The sequence below is a fragment of the Zonotrichia leucophrys genome, chromosome 23 (genome assembly GCF_028769735.1).
Source record: "Zonotrichia leucophrys gambelii isolate GWCS_2022_RI chromosome 23, RI_Zleu_2.0, whole genome shotgun sequence".
In the NCBI taxonomy this organism is placed as follows: domain Eukaryota; kingdom Metazoa; phylum Chordata; class Aves; order Passeriformes; family Passerellidae; genus Zonotrichia; species Zonotrichia leucophrys.
In genome coordinates, this window is record NC_088192.1 from 1,984,277 (window position 1) to 2,001,951 (window position 17,675).

General features: G+C 43.3%; 2 protein-coding genes across 2 annotated transcripts in view; one reads left to right on the forward strand and one right to left on the reverse strand.

Annotated features, from left to right (window-relative positions):
* The window catches only part of HDAC1 (histone deacetylase 1), a 34,537-nt gene extending 31,642 nt beyond the window's left edge, over positions 1 to 2,895 (forward strand). The window contains exons 12-14 of the mRNA XM_064731482.1: positions 1,020 to 1,166; positions 1,740 to 1,809; positions 2,682 to 2,895. Of these exons, the coding sequence (XP_064587552.1) occupies positions 1,020 to 1,166; positions 1,740 to 1,809; positions 2,682 to 2,709 (245 nt within the window). The 3' untranslated portion in view covers positions 2,710 to 2,895. The remainder of the gene's footprint in view (positions 1 to 1,019; positions 1,167 to 1,739; positions 1,810 to 2,681) is intronic.
* A 9,757-nt stretch (positions 2,896 to 12,652) lies between these two features.
* MARCKSL1 (MARCKS like 1) lies at positions 12,653 to 15,117 on the reverse strand. Its single transcript, XM_064731535.1, has 2 exons — positions 14,991 to 15,117; positions 12,653 to 14,032 (listed from the first exon to the last, which is right to left on the reverse strand). Exons 1-2 carry the CDS (start codon positions 15,051 to 15,053, stop codon positions 13,487 to 13,489), a joined length of 609 nt encoding a protein of 202 aa, XP_064587605.1. The 5' UTR covers positions 15,054 to 15,117; the 3' UTR covers positions 12,653 to 13,486.
* Between the last annotated feature and the right edge of the window lie 2,558 nt (positions 15,118 to 17,675).

Below are 17,675 nucleotides of genomic sequence, written 5' to 3' on the forward strand. Positions count from 1 at the left end.
GATTCCCCTAAAATCCCCAGGAGGGCTGGAGCTCTGTGATCCAATCCAGGAGGTGAGCTTGTGGTTTCCCATAAATCCCAGGAGGCGGATGTGGTTCGGGCTGGAGCTTTGTGGATTCCCAAAAATCCCCAGGAGGAGCTGGAGCTTTGTGGATTCCCTAAAATCCCCAGGAGGGGCTGGAGCTTTGTGGGTGCCCCAAAATCCCCAGGAGGAGCTGGAGCTCTGTGGATGCCCCAAAATCCCCAGGAGGGGCTGGAGCTCTGTGGGTTCCCTAAAATCCCCAGGAGGGGCTGGAGCTCTGTGGATTCCCTAAAATCCCCAGGAGGGGCTGGAGCTTTGTGGATTCCCCAAATCCCCAGGAGGAGCTGGAGCTTTGTGGATTCCCCAAAATCCCCAGGAGGAGCTGGAGCTTTGTGGATTCCCTAAAATCCCCAGGAGGGGCTGGAGCTTTGTGGATTCCCTAAAATCCCCAGGAGGAGCTGGAGCTTCCCCTCAGGCTCTGCCCCAGGGTTTTCACCCTCTCTGAATTGAATCCATCCCACTGGGTTTTTGTATTTCAGGATCTCTCCTGCCACAGGATTTCCATGCTGGGATAAACTCTGATTTTCCAGGGAGAATTCCAGCAGTTCCTATGGCTGGGACAGAATCCTTGGCAGAATCCTGGCTGTGAAAAATGGAATTTTCTGCCCAGCTCAGGGTCTGATTTGGCAGTGTCAGCTCTGACCCATCCCAACTGTGCTAATCCCACTTTTAGCACGATTTTGGAGCTAAAAGTGTGCTAATCCCACTGTGCTAATCCCACTTTTAGCACGATTTTGGAGCTAAAAGTGTGCCAATCCCACTGTGCTAATCCCACTTTTCCACACAATTTTGGAGCAGGTGGGAAGGGATGAACCCAAAGCTTCATCAGATCCCACAAAAATCAATTTATCCCCACCCAATCCTGATTTCTGTGAGCTCCCTCAGCCCATTCAAGCTGGGAACCTCCTGAAATTCAAAATCTGTGCTCTGCTTTGCAGTCAGGAACTCCAACAAGAGGATCTCGTGCGATGAGGAATTCTCGGACTCGGAGGACGAGGGCGAGGGCGGCCGCAGGAACGTGGCCAACTTCAAAAAAGCCAAACGGGCGAAGGCCGAGGAGGAGAAGGAGGAGGAGGAGAAGAAAGGTGGGAGAGCACCAGGGCTGCCCCTCCTGCCTGCCTTGGAATCCATTTCTTCCTCCTCTGGGGCTTTAAATTCATTTTTTCCTCCTCTGTGGTTTCATTGAATTTTTCCTCCTCTGTGTCATTTAATTTTTTCCTCCTATGTGTCTTTAATTTAATTTTTTCCTCCTCTGTGGCTTTAAATTCATTTTTTCCTCCTTCATGGTTTCATTGAATTTTTTCCTCCTATGTGTCTTTCATTGAATTTTTTCCTGCTCTGTGGCTTTAAATTCATTTTTTCCTCCTCTGGGGCTTTAAATTCATTTTTTCCTCCTATGTGTCTTTCATTTCATTTTTTCCTCCTCTGTCTTTCATTGAATTTTTTCCTCCTATGTGTCATTTAATTTTTTCCTCCTCTGTGTCATTGAATTTTTTCCTCCTCTGTGTCTTTCATTGAATTTTTTCCTCCTCTGTGTCATTTAATTTTTTCCTCCTCTGTGGCTTTAAATTCATTTTTTCCTCCTCTGTGTCTTTCATTGAATTTGTTCCTCCTCTCTGTGGCTTTAATTTAATTTTGATTTTTGTTTTTTTCTCCAGATGAGAAAGAAGAAGAAAAAGCAAAAGAGGAAAAAGCAGCAGCAACAACAACAGCAGCAGAACCCAAAGGGTAAAGCTGGCACTGCCCAGGGCATTGGGGGCATTGAGCCTGGCACTGCCCATGCCCAGGGCATTGAGCCTGGCACTGCCCATGCCCAGGGCATTGGGGGCATTGAGGAGCTGATGTGCCAGTTTAGGTGGCACTTGGAGGGAATTTGTCACAAATTCCTCATTGGAATTCCCTCATTGAGAGGGCTGAAAAATCAGAATATTGCTCTTTCTTTCAGCAATATATTAAAATATATAGATATTTAATATATTTAATATAATTAATAATATTTAAATTACGAATTAATAATAATGACATTAATATTAATTAAATTCATAGAATTAAAAGTAATTAAATTAATAATATATTTAAATCATGATATAATTTAATATGTTATTATGTTATATATTATATATTTATTATGTTATACTATATTACATTATACTACATTACATTACATTATATTATATTATATTATATTATATTATATTATATTATATTATATTATATTATATTATATTATATTGTATTATATTATAATATATATTATATATACAATAGATAATATTATATACCATATTATAGTATTATATATATTATAATGTACAATATATAATATATATTAATATAAAAATATAGATGTAATTATATAAATTTTATCTAATATAATGTAATGTAATGTAATGTAATATAATATAATATATAATGTAATATAATGTAATGTAATATATAATTATAATTTAATATATTATTAAAACAATAAATTTTAATATATTTAAATTAAATTTTCGCTGAAAACGAACCAGCTAAGCCACACTTTTACCCCTTGCTGCTACACCCAAACCCAAATTATTGATTTAATCCAAATATTTCTCTTTTTTTTTGCTTCCCAGGGTGAAGGAAGAGACAAAATCCACCTGAGGATCTGCAGATTTCTATTTTCTAGCTCTTTTCTGTAAATATTTCTATAGAATTGTACAAAGGACTGGAGAAATGTAAATTATTCCTTGCTGACCAGGGATTTTCACCCTTTGCCTTCCACTCCCTTCCTTGGTGTGACTCCAAAAAAAAACACAAAAAAATCACTTTTTTCCCTTCCCTTCCACAATAACCTTGCAAAAAAAAAAATTAATTAATTTAAGTAGAAATAGGTGGAAAATGGCCATCAATTCTTGCTTTTTTTCCTATTTTTTTTTATTTTTTTTGGGGTGTTTTTAATTCCCAAATGAAGCCTGGGAGAGAATTTTGTGGAAAAAAAAATCAAAATAACAAAAATTCTGCCATTTCTCAGGGTCACAATTGTGCAGTTCTTGAACAGAGTTGGTTCCTCCTGCAGCAAAATTGGGGAAAGAGAAGCAGCTGGAAAAAAACCTGAAAAATCCAATTTTTTTTGGTTATTTTGTGTGTTTTTAATAATTAATCAGCCCACAGAGCACAGATCTGGAAAATATAAAATGATAAAATGAAAATCACCCTCAGGGGTGGCTCAAAATCCCAAAAATGCCCTCAAATCCAGCCCAGAGCCCAACTGACATCTTTGACCTCTTTTCTTCAAGTGTGTCCCTAAAAAAACCAAAATTTTCCTGATTTTTTTCCTCATTTTTTCCTCATTTTTTTCTGATTTTTTCCCAATTTTTTCCCAATTTTTTCCTGATTTTTTCCCAATTTTTTCCCGATTTTTTCCTGATTTTTTCCTGAATTTTTATCTGATTTTTCCTGATTTTCCCCTGAATTTTTAATGATTTTTCCTGATTTTTTTTCCTGATTTTTTCCCCATTTTCCCTGATTTTTCCCTGATAATTTTCCTCATTTTTTCCTGATTTTTTTCTTGATTTTTTTTTTCCTTGATTTTTTCCTGATTATTTTCCTGATTATTTCCTTTATTATTTCCTCATTTTTTCCCTGATTTTTCCTGATTTTTTCCTGATTATTTTCCTGATTTTTTCCTGATTTTTTCCTGATTTATTCTTGATTTTTCCCCTCATCGTTTCCTCATTTTTCGTGATTTTTCCTGATTTTTTCCTGATTATTTTCCTGATTTTTTCCTGTTTATTTTCCTGTTTATTTTCCTGATTTTTTCCTGATTTTTTCCTGATTTTTTCCTGATTATTCCTGATTTTTTCCTGATTATTTTCCCGATTTTTTTCCTCATTTATTCCTCATTTATTCTTGATTTTTCCCCTCATCTTTTCCTCTTTTTTCCTGATTATTTTCCTGATTTTTTCTTCATTTTTTCCTGTTTTTTTTCCTGATTTTTTCCTGTTTATTTTCCTGATTTTTTTCCTGAATTTTTCCTGAATTTTTCTACATTTTTTCCCTGATTTTTCCTGATTATTTTCCCGATTTTTTCCTGATTTTTCCTCATTTTTCCTGATTTTTTTCTTGATATTTTTCCTTGATTTTTTCCTGATTATTTTCCTGATTTTTTCCTCATTTTTTTCCTGATTATTTTGTTTATTATTTCCTCATTTTTTCCCTGATTTTTCCTGATTATTTTCCCGATTTTTTCCTGATTTTTTCCTCATTTTTTCCCGATTTTTTCCTGAATTTTTATCTGATTTTTTCCTGATTTTTTCCTGAATTTTAAATTATTTTTCCTGATTTTTTCCTCATTTTTTCCCCATTTTCCCTGATTATTTTCCTCATTTTTCCTGATTTTTTCCTGATTATTTTCCTCATTTTTCCCTGATCATTTTCCTCATTTTTTTCCTGATTTTTTTCTTGATTTTTTTTTCCTTGATTTTTTCCTGATTATTTTCCTGATTTTTTTCCTCATTTTTTCCTGATTATTTCCTTTATTATTTCCTCATTTTTTCCCTGATTTTTCCTGATTATTTTCCCGATTTTTTCCTGATTTTTTCCTCATTTATTCCTCATTTATTCTTGATTTTTCCCCTCATCTTTTCCTCATTTTTCCTGATTTTTTCCTGTTTTTTTCCTGATTTTTTCCTGTTTATTTTCCTGTTTAATTGCCTGATTTTTTCCTCATTTTTTCCCTGATTTTTCCTGATTATTTTCCCGGTTTTTTCTGATTTTTTCCTCAATTTTTTTCCTGATTTTTCCTCATTTTTTCCTGATTATTTTCTTAATTATTTCCTCATTTTTTCCCTGATTTTTCCCGATTTTTTCCTGATTTATTCCTCATTTATTCTTGATTTTTTCCCTCATCTTTTCCTCATTTTTCCTGATTTTTTCCTGATTTTTTTCCTGTTTATTTTCCTATTTTTTACTCATTTTTCCTGTTTATTTTCCTGATTTTTTTCCTGATTATTTTCTTTATTATTTCCTCATTTTTTCCTGTTTATTTGCCTGATTATTTTCCTAATTTTTTCCTGTTTATTTGCCTGATTATTTCCTCATTTTCCTGATTATTTTGTTTATTATTTCCTCATTTTTTCCCTGATTTTTCCTGATTTATTCCTGATTATTTTCCCGATTTTTTCCTGATTTATTCTTGATTTTTCCCCTCATATTTTCCTGATTTTTTCCTGATTTTTTTTTCCTGTTTATTTTCCTATTTTTTCCTCATTTTTTCCTGTTTATTTGCCTGATTATTTTCCTGATTTTTTCCTGATTATTTCCTCATTTTTTCCTGATTATTTTCCGATTTTTACCTGATTTTTTCCTCATTTATTCTTGATTTTTCCCCTCATCTTTTCCTCATTTTTCCTGATTTTTTCCTGATTATTTCCTTTATTATTTCCTCATTTTTTCCCTGATTTTTATGGGCTAAAAACTCAAATTTTTCATTTTTTTCCCTTTTTTCCAGCTGCTCTCCTTCCTCAGGAATTCTATGGAATTCTGGAATTTTACAATTCCAGAATATTTTGATTTTTGCACCCTCCCACGGGAGCTCTGCTGAGGTTTCAACTCCAATAATGCTGCTAAAAATTCCCCAGCTTCTTTTGCAAAGGGTTGATTTTTTTAATTCCTCAATTTTTTCCCATTTTTTTCCCATTTTTTCCCATTTTCTCGTGGAGTTTTTTATTCTCTTTGGGTTTTCACTCGGAATTTTCAGTGTTTTTATGTGAAACAAGGACAGAGATCAATGGAATTTTGTGTCTGGGCATGGTGGGAGGGAAAAAATAAAATTATTGTGGTTTTTTAAAGAAGCGTTTATTTTGAATTTTCAGAACCTTTGTAATAAAACTGCTCCGTTTCTATGCTTGGTCTGATTATTTTTGTTTTTCCTTCATTAATTCCTTCATTTTCAGAGATTGTTTTTGTTTGGATTTCATGGAAATTCCAATAAAATAATTAGGGGTGGAATTAAGATTGGAAAAATTAAGCATTGATAATTAATTAAGGTAAGAAAAATAAGGCTTTCCTATATATTATATTATATTATATTATATTATATTATATTATATTATATTATATTATATTATATTATATTATATTATATTATATTATATTATATATTACATTATATATTATATATTGTATTATATAATATATTATATAATAGATATTATAATATATATTATTATATATTATATATTCTATTTTATATAATATATAATATACAATATGTAATATATACATAATATAATATAAATGTAATATAAATGTAATGTAAATGTAATATAATAAGTAATATATAATATAAATATATATAAATATATATAAATATATATAAATATAAATATATATATAAATATATATATAAATATATATAAATATATATAAATATATATAAATATATATTTATATATATATATAAATATATATAAATATATATAAATATATTTATAAATATATATATAAAAATATATAAATATATATAAATATATAAAATATATAAATATATATAAATATATATAAATATATATATAAATATATATATATATATATATATAAAATATATTATTCCCTCCTCCTTTGAGCAATGTTGCTTTAATTCCAGCCACCTAAACATTTCATTTATTTATTTATCCTACACCTAAAAAAACTCCTTGAATCTCTTTTGGAAAATCGTCATTTCCTTTGTAAATTATTTGGGATTTTATTTTTTTTTTTTAAAAAGAGATTCTCCCTCTGTGTTGAAAAAATGAACTCAAAACCTGAATTTCATTTTCCTAAAATGGCTGCCAGGCGCTCCCAAATCCTTCAAAATTGGGCAAAAATTCAATTTATTTCACACTTCTGCTCAAATAAATGAATCCCCTTAGGAAGCAAATCCCTGATTTTGGTTCCCTTGCACAAAAATTGGAATTTTTGGGGGTATTTCCCCCTTACCTTGAGGCTCTGGAAGAAACCAGCTGCTCCCAAATCCCCTTCAAAATTGGGCAAAAATTTAATTTATTTCACTCTTGTACTCAAATAAATGAATCCCATGAGGGAACAAATCCCTGATTTTGGTTTCCTTGCACAAAAAAATTTGAATTTTTGAATATTCCCACTCACCTTGAGCCCAGATCCTCTCAAATCCCAATTTCCCTTCAGATTTTGCTTTAAAAACCCATTTATTGCATTCTACTCAAATAAATGAATCCCATCAGGATTTTGGTTTCCCTGCATCAAATATGGAATTTTTTTTTTTGGTATTTTCACCTACCTCAAGCCTGGATGCTCCCAAATCCCAATTTCCTTTCAAAATTGGGTAAAAAATAAATTTATTTCACTTTTCTACTCATAGAAATCAAAATCAGATCCCTGATTTTGGTTCCCTTGCACAAAAATTGGAATTTTTATGGATTTTCCCACTTACATTGAGGCTCGTGAGGAGCCCGGATGCTCCCAAACCCCGTTCAAATTTGGGCAAAAATTCAATTTATTTCACACTTCTGCTCAAATAAATGAATCCCTTTGGGAAACAAATCCCTGATTTTGGTTCCCTTGCACAAAAAAAATTGGAATTTTTATGGATATTCCCACTTACCTTGAGCCCAGATGCTTCCAAATCCTTCAAAATTGGCTAAAAAATCCATTTATTTCACTCTTGTACTCAAATAAATGAATCCCATGAGGAAACAAATCCCTGATTTTGGTTTCCTTGCACAAAAATTGGAATTTTTATGGATTTTCCCACCCACCTTGAGGCTCGAGAGGAGCCCGGATGCTCCCAAATCCCCTTCAAATTTGGGTTAAAAAATTCCATTTATTTCACCCTTCTACTCAAATAAATGAATCCATTTGGGAAACAAATCCCTGATTTTGGTTTCCTTGCACAAAAAATTGAATTTTTTGAATATTCCCACCCACCTCAAGGCTTGGGAAGAGCCCAAATCCCAATTTCCTTTCAAAATTGGGTTAAAAAAATCCCATTTATTTCACTCTTCTACTCAAATAAATGAATCAATTTGGGAATCAAATCCTTGATTTTGGTTTCCTTGCACAAAAAATTGGAATTTTTGGGTATTCCACCTACCTGGATGCTTGGGAAGAGCCCAAATCCCAATTTCCTTTCAAAATTGGGTTAAAATCCTATTTATTTCACCCTTCTACTCAAATAAATGAATCCCCTTAGGAATCATCTCCCTGATTTTGGTTTCCTTGCACAAAAAAATTGGAATTTTTGGATATTCCCACCCACCTCAAGCCCAGATGCTTCCAAATCCCAATTTCCCTTCAAAATTGGGTTTAAATCCCATTTATTTCACCCTTCTACTCAAATAAATGAATCCCATGAGGAAACAAATCCCTGATTTTGGTTTCCTTGCACAAAAAATTGAATTTTTTGAATATTCCCACCCACCTCAAACCCGGATGCTTCCAAATCCCAAATTCCTTTCAAAATTGGGTAAAAAATCCATTTATTTCACTTTTCTACTCATAGAAATCAATCCCATTGGGACACAGATCCTTGATTTTGGTTTCTTTGTATAAAAAATTGAATTTTTATGGATATTCCCACTTACCTCAAGCCCAGATGCTTCCAAATCCTTCAAATTTGGGTTAAAAAATTCCATTTATTTCACCCTTCCACTCAAATAAATGAATCCCACAAGGAAGCAAATCCCTGATTTTGGTTTCCTTGCACAAAAAAATTGGAATTTTTATGGATATTCCCACCCACCTCAAGCCCAGATACTCCCAAATCCCAATTTCCCTTCAAAATTGGGTAAAAAAAATCCATTTATTTCACCCGTCTGCTCAAATAAATGAATCCCATGAGGAAACAAATCCCTGATTTTTGGTTTCCTTGCACAAAAAATTGAATTTTGATGGATTTTCCCACTTACCTTGAGCCCAGATACTCCTAAATCCCAAACCCCCTTCAAAATTGGGTTAAAAAAATCCATTTATTTCACTTTTCTACTCATAGAAATCAATCCCATTGGGAAGCGGATCCTTGATTTTGGTTTCCTTGCATAAAAAAATTGGAATTTTTATGGATATTCCCACTTACCTTGAGCCAAGATACTCCCAAATCCTTCAAAATTGGCTAAAAAAATCCATTTATTTCACCCTTCTACTCACATAAACGAATCCCTTTGGGAATCACATCCCTGATTTTGGTTCCCTTGCATAAAAAATGGAATTTTGATGGATTTTCCCACTTACATTGAGGCTGGAGAGGAGCCTTGGGATGCTCCCAAATCCCCTTCAAATTTGGGTTAAAAAATTCCATTTATTTCACCCGTCTGCTCAAATAAATGAATCCCATGAGGAAACAAATCCCTGATTTTGGTTCCCTGGCATAAAAAAAATGGAATTTTTATGGATATTCCCACTTACCTCAAGCCCAGATGCTTCCAAATCCTTCAAAATTGGGTTAAAAATCCATTTATTTCACTATTCCACTCAAAGAAATGAATCCCATGAGGAAACAAATCCCTGATTTTGGTTTCCTTGCATAAAAAATTGAATTTTTGGATATTCCCACCCACCTCAAGCCCAGATGCTCCTAAATCCCAAACCCATTTCAAAATTGGATAAAAAAATTCCATTTATTTCACTTTTCTACTCATAGAAATCAATCCCATTGGGAAGCAGATCCTTGATTTTGGTTTCCTTGCACAAAAAATTTGAATTTTTGGATATTCCCACCCACCTCAAACCTGGATGCTTCCAAATCCCAATTTCCTTTCAAAACTGGGTAAAAAAATCCATTTATTTCACCTTTCTACTCAAATAAATGAATCCCTTTAGGAAACAAATCCCTGATTTTGGTTTCCTTGCACAAAAATTTGAATTTTTGAACATCCCACCCACCTCCAGCTGCTCCTCCCCTTTGCCAGGGTGCAAACATTTTAAAATTTATTTTATTTCCTTTTTTTTTTTTTGCTTTTCTCCCACCAAACCATGAGGGCTGGGGTTGGGGAAAATTGGGAGGAAATTGAGGAAATTTGGAGGAAAAGAATGGAAAAGAGCAAATTCCAGGGAATTCAGGGACAGAGGCTCCGTTGGCGCCTCCTCCTCCCTTTGTTTGGGATTTTCCTTTCAGCAAATCCCACTCTTTAAAAAATAAATACAAATTAAATTCAATTAAATCAGGATTTAAATCGGGAATTTCGTGCTGAGTAAAACCCTAATAATAATAGTAATAATAATAATAATAATAATAATAATAATAATAAATTTTGTGCTGAGTAAAATCCTAATCCTAATAATAATAATAATAATGTAATTATAATATTATAATGATAAATGGTAATATAATGGTAAATATAATGATAATTATAATGTAATGTAATAATAATAATAATAATAATAGAATTATAATGTAATTATAATGATAATAATATTATAATGATAAATGGTAATATAATTATAATGGTAAATATAATAATAATTATAATGTAATATAATAGTAATAATAATAATAATAATAGTAATAATAATAATAATAATATTTAATTCTTTTCATTAAGAAAATGAATTTTTGAATTTTTTTTCCTAGGAAAATTAATTTTTTAAAATTTTATTAATAATAATTTCATTCTTTTCATTAAGAAAATGAATTTTTGAAATTTTTTTCCTAGGAAAATTAATTTTTAAATTTATTAATAATTTAATTATTTTCATTAAGAAAATGAATTTTTGAAATTTTTTTCCTAGGAAAATTAATTTAAAAATTTATTAATAATTTAATTCTTTTCATTAAGAAAATGAATTTTTGAAATTTTTTCCTAGGATAATTAAATTATTAAAAAAATTTAAAATTAATTTTTTTCATTAAGAAATTTTTTTTTCTAGGAAAATTGAATTTTTTTTAAATTTTTTAATGGGGAAATAAAATAAAAGCAGATGGGATTGGGAGGAGAAAAGATGCAGAGCAGCAGCTGAGCAGCGATGGATGGGAAAGTCCTTTGTGGCTGCATCTGCTGCCGCCCAATTAACAGCGAGCGCTAATTAAGGTAATTAATGAGCAGCTGCCGGGCTCAATCAGCGGGACAAGAAGGACTCGAGCTCTCCCGAAAAGGGGTCACCATTTATTCCTTTCAATGTTACACCTTTTGTTTGCTTGGTTTTTTAAAGTTTTTTTTTACCCTTTCTTATTTTTTTTACAAGTTAGAAAATCGCAAATCCACCAGGTTTTTTTTGGTTTTTTTTTGTTTTTTTTTTTGGCCGTTAAAAAAATTATTTACAGAGGAAAAAAAAAAAGGAAAAAAAATAAAAATAAAAATAAAAATAAACAAGGTTTGGTTTCACATTTTACAGCTGGTAGGGCCCCCCCTGTGACCACCCCGCACCCGAAAATTCGCATTTAAAGCAGAATTAAACACAGCGCACTTACAAGCTTTATGGGTTTAAAGCCAATAGGAGACATTGTAAAAAAATGAACCATTGATTTCTAGAGAAAAAAAAAACAAAAAAAACGAACCAGATTTTTGAAACCATTGATTTCTAGAGAAAAAACCAAAAAAAACACGAAATACTCGAAATGAACAAGTCAGAACCGGGAATGTGAACTGAGAAACAAAGAGAAAAAAAATCAAAGGAAAAAAAAATAATTCAAAAATAAATCAGAAATCCCATGGAACAGTCAATGGGAACGGGAAGGGACCCAGAGCAGGGTTTGGGTTTTTGAGTTGTAACTCCAGAGGCGTCCGGGCCAAATCTTCCTCCCCGGTTCGCTGATTTTGTTATTGTTGGGGTTTTTTCCATTTTTCCGTTTTCCAAAGGATTCAGCTCAAACTGCTCCAAGTGGCGGCGGGGGTGGGAACCCAACCCAGCGGCTTCTGCGGGGAAAGAGAAAAACCCAGCGAGGGTGGGCGGGGAGGGAGCGCGGGGCGGGCCCGGGGAGAACGGGGGGCGGGAGGGAGCCCCCGGTGATGGAGATCGGGATCCGGGTTGGTGTGAGAGCCCCCGGTGATGGAAATCAATGATCCGGGTTGTGAGAGAGCCCCCGGTGATGGCGATCAATGACCCGGGTTGGTGTGAGAGCCCCCGGTGATGGCGATCCGGGTTGCTCGGGCAGGGTCCCGGGCAGTGTGAGAGTCCCCGGTAAGAACGGAGGGCGGTGAGAGAGTCCCCGGTGATGGAGATCAATGATCCGGGTTGGTGTGAGTCCCCGGTGATGGCGATCCGGGACCCGGGCTGGTGTGAGAGCCCCGGTAGATGATCCAGCTGCTCGGTGGATGGTCAAGAGCCCGGTAAGAACGGAGGGCGGTGAGAGAGCCCCCGGTGATGGCATCATGATCCGGGTTGTGGAGGCCCCGGTGATGGATCCGTGGTAGAGTCCCCGGTAAGAACGGAGGGCGGCGTGAGAGTCCCCGGGTGGTATGATCGGTTTGGTGTAGAGCCACAGAAAGAACGATCCAGGCTGCTCGGGATGGTCTGAGTCCCCGGTGAGAACGGGGGGCGGTGAGAGAGACCCCGGTGATGGCGATCAATGATCCGGGTTGGTGTGAGAGTCCCCGGTGGTGACGATCCGGTGCTCGGCGGGTCTGGCAGTGTGAGAGTCCCCGGTGAGAGACCCCGGTGATGGAGATCAATGATCCGGGCTGGTGTGAGAGTCCCCGGTGAGAGAGCCCCCGGTGATGGCGATCAATGATCCGGGTTGGTGTGAGAGCCCCCGGTAAGAACGATCCAGGCTGCTCGGGGATGGTCCAAGAGCCCCCGGTGAGGACGGAGGGCGGCGTGAGAGCCCCCGGTGAGGGTCCTGGGCAGTGTGAGAGTCCCCGGGCTGCTCGGAGAGGGTTGGGGTCCATGTGAGAGCCCCCGGTGAGGGCGATCCGGGCATCCGGGGCTGCTCGGGGGGGAACAGGGCGATGTGAGAGCCCCCGGTAAGAACGATCCGGGCTGCTCGGGGAGGGTCGAGGACGATCCGGGCTGCTCGGGGAGGGTTTAAGAGCCCCCGGTGAGAACGGAGGGTGGTGCTCGGGGAGGGTCGAGGGCAGTGTGAGAGCCCCGGGCTGCTCGGGGAGGGTCGAGGGCAGTGTGAGAGCCCCGGGAGAGGACGGAGGGTCGAGGGTGGTGTGAGAGCCCCCGGTAAGAACGATCCGGGCTGCTCAGGGATGGTTTAGGAGCCCCCGTGAGGACGGAGGGCGGCGTGAGAGCCCCCGGTGAGGGCGGTCAGGGCTGCTCGGGGAGGGTCGAGGGCGGTGTGAGAGTCCCCGGTGAGGACGATCAATGATCCGGGGCTGCTCGGGGAGGGTCGAGGGTGATCCGGGCTGCTCAGGGAGGGTTGAGGACGGTGAGAGTCCCCGGTGATGACAATCCGGGCATCCCGGGCTGCTCGGGGGCGCTGTGAGAGTCCCCGGGCCGCTCGGGGCTGTCCCCGCTGAGGACGGCGCTGCCCGAGCGGTCTCTACTCCTCCTTCTGCTCCTCCGGGCTCGCCGCGGGCTCCGGCCCCGCTCCCTTCGAGGGCTCCTCGGCTTTGGCGGTGTCTCCGTGGCTCTCCCCTCCCTGCTGCTGCTCTTTCTCCTCCTCCTCCTCCTCCTCCCGGCTGCCCGCGGCTTCCCCGCCCTCCTGCCCCTCCTCGGGGGGCGCCGAGGGCTGCAGCCCCCCGGGCGGGCTCTCCTCGCTGCCGCCCCGCTCCTCGGTGGGCGACGAGCCCGAGGAGTCCCCGGCCTCCTTCTTGTTCTTGCGGAAGGAGATCCCGCTCAGCTTGAAGGGTTTCTTGAAGGAGAATTTCTTCTTCTTTTTAGGGGCGTCCTCCTTGGGGGTCGCGGCTCCTTCTCCGCCCTCGGCGGGCTCGGCGGCGGCCGGGGCGGGCTCGATGCTGTCGGCGCCCCCCGTTTCGGCCTCGCTCTCCTCCTTGGGGGGTTCCGCCGAGCCGTTCCCGTTCTGGGGGGCAGCCTCGACCCCCGCCTTGGGCGTCATGTCCCCGTTGGAGATGACATGGCCGTTCTCCTGCGGGGGGAGCGCGTCAGGCACGGCCGGGACCCCCGAGCCCCCTCCCCAAAACCCCCGCACCCCACAGAGGGCGCCCCAAGGGAAAACGGGGGGAACGGCGGGGATCCGGGAAACGGGCACGAGCAGGGGGATCCACCGGATGGGGCACGAGCACGGGGGGGAACACCGGAACGGCACGGCAGGGGGATCCACCGGGAATGGGGGCACCGAGCACGGGGGGATCCACCGGGGAAACGGGAACGGCAGGGGGATCACCGGAAACGAGCAGGGGGGATCCACCGGGGAAAACGGGCACCGGGGAAACGGGTGCACGAGGATCCACGGGAAAACGGGGCACGAGCCGGGAAACCATGGAAACGGGGGAACCGGCAGGGGATCCACGGGAAGGGCACCAGCACGGGGATCACAGGAAACGGGGCACCACCGGGGGAAAACCGGGGGCACCGAGGATCCACCGGGGAAAACGGGGGGCACCGAGCACGGGGGGATCCACCGTGGGGAAAGGAGACGGGGACACCGAGCACGGGGACAAGGGGGGTTTGCAGCCGGTGGAAACGGGGAGCACCGGGCACAGAGCGGGGCTCCCCCGAGGAAAGAAAGGAGCCACAAAAAGGGGGTGCAAAGACCCCGGGTTGGGGTCTCACGGGGGGATCCGCTCAGTGTGGGGGGGCCCAGCCCGCCACCACCGGGCGGCGCCCGCGCTCCACTCGCGCTACCGGGGCGGCGGCGGCGGCGGCGGACGGGACCCGCCCGGTGCCGGGGGGAGCCCGGGGCGCGGCGCGGGCGGTGCCGCATCCCCCGCTCCCCGCGGGGCTGCAGAGTCCCCCCAAGGCGCTGGAAAGGCTCCCCCGGGTCCACCGCGGCTCCATCACCGCGCCCTCCCCGCCGCGCTTTGTCCGCGCCGCCGCCCGTCCCGGCGGAGCGCACGGAGCCCCCCGGTGCCCCCGGTACGCACCTGCCCGTTGGCCTTGGCGGTGTCGGGGTCGCCGCCCGCCGCCTTGGAGCCCTGGCTGCCCATGGTGCGGCCTCGGGGAGCTGCCGGCCCCGCCGCGGCGGCTGCGCTGGGCGGGAGTGGGGCGAGCCCCCCGCCGGCCGCTGATAAGGCGAGGGGCGGGGGCGGGACGGGGCCGAGCCCGCCCCGGGGGCGGGGGGAGAGCGATGGAGCCGCCGCCCCGCCCGCCCCGGGGGGTTCTGGCCCGAGCCGAGCCCCCTCCCCGCGTGTGCGGCCGCGGGGGTACCCCCGTTCCTGGGTGGGGTCTCACGGCAGCTCCGTCACCCCCGCGGTGCTGCTCGCCCAGCCCTGACAGCTTTGGGGGGTCTCTGGTCTGCTCCCATCACCCCGGGGTGCTGCTCACCCAGCCCTGACACCTTTGGGATCCTGTTCGTCCATCCCTGTCACCCTTGGGGCGCTGCTCTGCCCCCATCCCTGTCACCCTTGGGGTGCTCTCACCCCATTCCTGTCACCTTTGGGGTGCTCTCACCCCATCCCTGTCACCCTCAGGGTGCTGCTCACCCCATCCCTGTCACACTTAGGGTCCTGTTCACCCCATCCCTGTCACATTTGGGGTGCTCTCACCCATCCTCTCACCTTTGGGTCCTCGTCATCCCATCCTGTCACCCTTGAGGTGCTCTCCACCCAGCCCCTGTCCCATTTACGGGCCTGCTCACCCCAGCCCTGTCTACCCTTGGGGCCTTTCACCCTTTCCTCTCACCTTGGGTGCCTCACACCTGTACCTTGGGGTGCTCTCACCCAGCCCTGTCACCTTTAGGGTCTGTCACCATCCTGTCACCCTCAGTGGCCACCCCATCTTTTACCCTTGGGTGCTGCTCACCCCATCCCTGTCACATTTGGGGTGCTCTCACCCAGCCCTGTCACCTTTAGGGTCCTGCTCACCCCATCCTTGTTACCCTTGGGTTGCTGCTCATCCCATCCCTGTCACCTTTAGGGTGCTCTCACCCCATCCCTGTCACCCCTTGGGGTCCTTTTCACCCCATCCGTGTCACCTTTGGGGTGCTGCTCACCCCATCCCTGACACCTCTGGGACGGTCCCATGGTGTCACTTGGCCCCCTTCTGTCCCCTCCCCAGGACTGTCCTGGTGCAGGTGGCTTCAGTCCTGTCACCCCATGGTTGTCACCCCAGGGTGCCTCACCCCAGGTTTTTGCTCATCCCAGCCCCATCATCCCCGGGGTGTCCTGCTGTGGGGACAGGCCGTGTCACCCCGTGTCACCCCGTGTCACCCCCCTGAGCAGCCTGGCACACGCACAGGGAGGTTTTCCCCCTCTGGCTGATTCCTCCTCTCCGATTTCCCGGAATAGGAGAGCTGAGAGGAAAAGAAAATGGAATAAAACTCGCGGGCTGTTTGCGCTGGATCCCTGCCAGGAGCCAGCAGCGCCCTTCACTCCCTGCAGCACCCAGCCCGTGCTGCATTCACTGAGAGCTCCCAAAATCCCTTTTTTTCCCATCCCCAGCCTCCAACACCCCCTGATAACAGCTCGAAAGCACCAAACCCCCAGCTCTGCACTTTCCCTGCGCTTTTCCCTGCTCCCACCAGGGCTGGCAGCACCCCCTGTCCCCAGCTGTGCCAGCAGCCCCGCAGCATCCAAGGCCAGGCCGAGAGGGGAAAACAATGTCCCGCTGTGTGTGCAGCACCAACAAGGTCATGTTTTGTCTCTGGCCTCCCTCCCTCCCTCCCTGCGCGCTGCTCACGCCCGGCAGAGCGAAATTGCTGTTAATTAAAACAGGCGGCATCCTCCTGATTGACTTTTGGGTGCCGGTTGATAAAGAGCCCTTGGCCGGCTGCCGGGCTGGCCCTGAGGGCTGCGAGCGTCCCCAGGGAGCGGGGCAGGGTGTTCCCTGCTGGGAACAGAGCTCGGGGAGAGCGGGGGCTCGTGGGCACACGGTGTTTGTTCACAATCACAGCTCCAGGCCGGCGTTCCTGGGGGAGGGAAAAGGGCAGGGGAGAACTTGCTGGTGTCCCAGGAGCTGTTCAGCCTTGGGAGATATCCATGGGGAATTGACGCTTCTCTTCCCACCTTCGTTTCATCCTGGAATGCAAACAGGCCTTGTGTGGCTGTGCCGTCCCATCCCATCCCATCCCATCCATCGATAATCCATCCCATCCTTTATTCCCATCCTCCCATTGATTCCCATCCCATCCCATTAATCCCATCCCATCCATCCCATCCCATCGTGTTGCACCCCATCCCATTCCCTCCATTCCCATTGATCCCACCACCCTACCCATCCCATCCTGTTCCCCATCCCAACCTCCATTCCCATTTTCCTATTGTTCCCATCACCCACCCCATTCCATCCCATCCCATCCCATCCCACCCCATCAATTCCTTCATTCCCATTCCATCCCTTTTCCATTGATTCCATCCCATCCCACCTGCATCACCATCCCATCCCCTTGGTTCTGCATTGCACACTTTTATCTGTCCCATCCCATCCCATCCCATCCCATCCCATCCCATCCCATTGATTCCCATCCCATCCTGTTCCACCCCATCCAATTCTCTTCCATTCCCATTTCATCTTGTCCCAAAACCTCTGCCCCATCCATCCTGTCCTGTCCCTGATCCCATTCCCACTCCTTTCCCATACATCCTGCCCATCCATTCCTCCATCCCATTCCA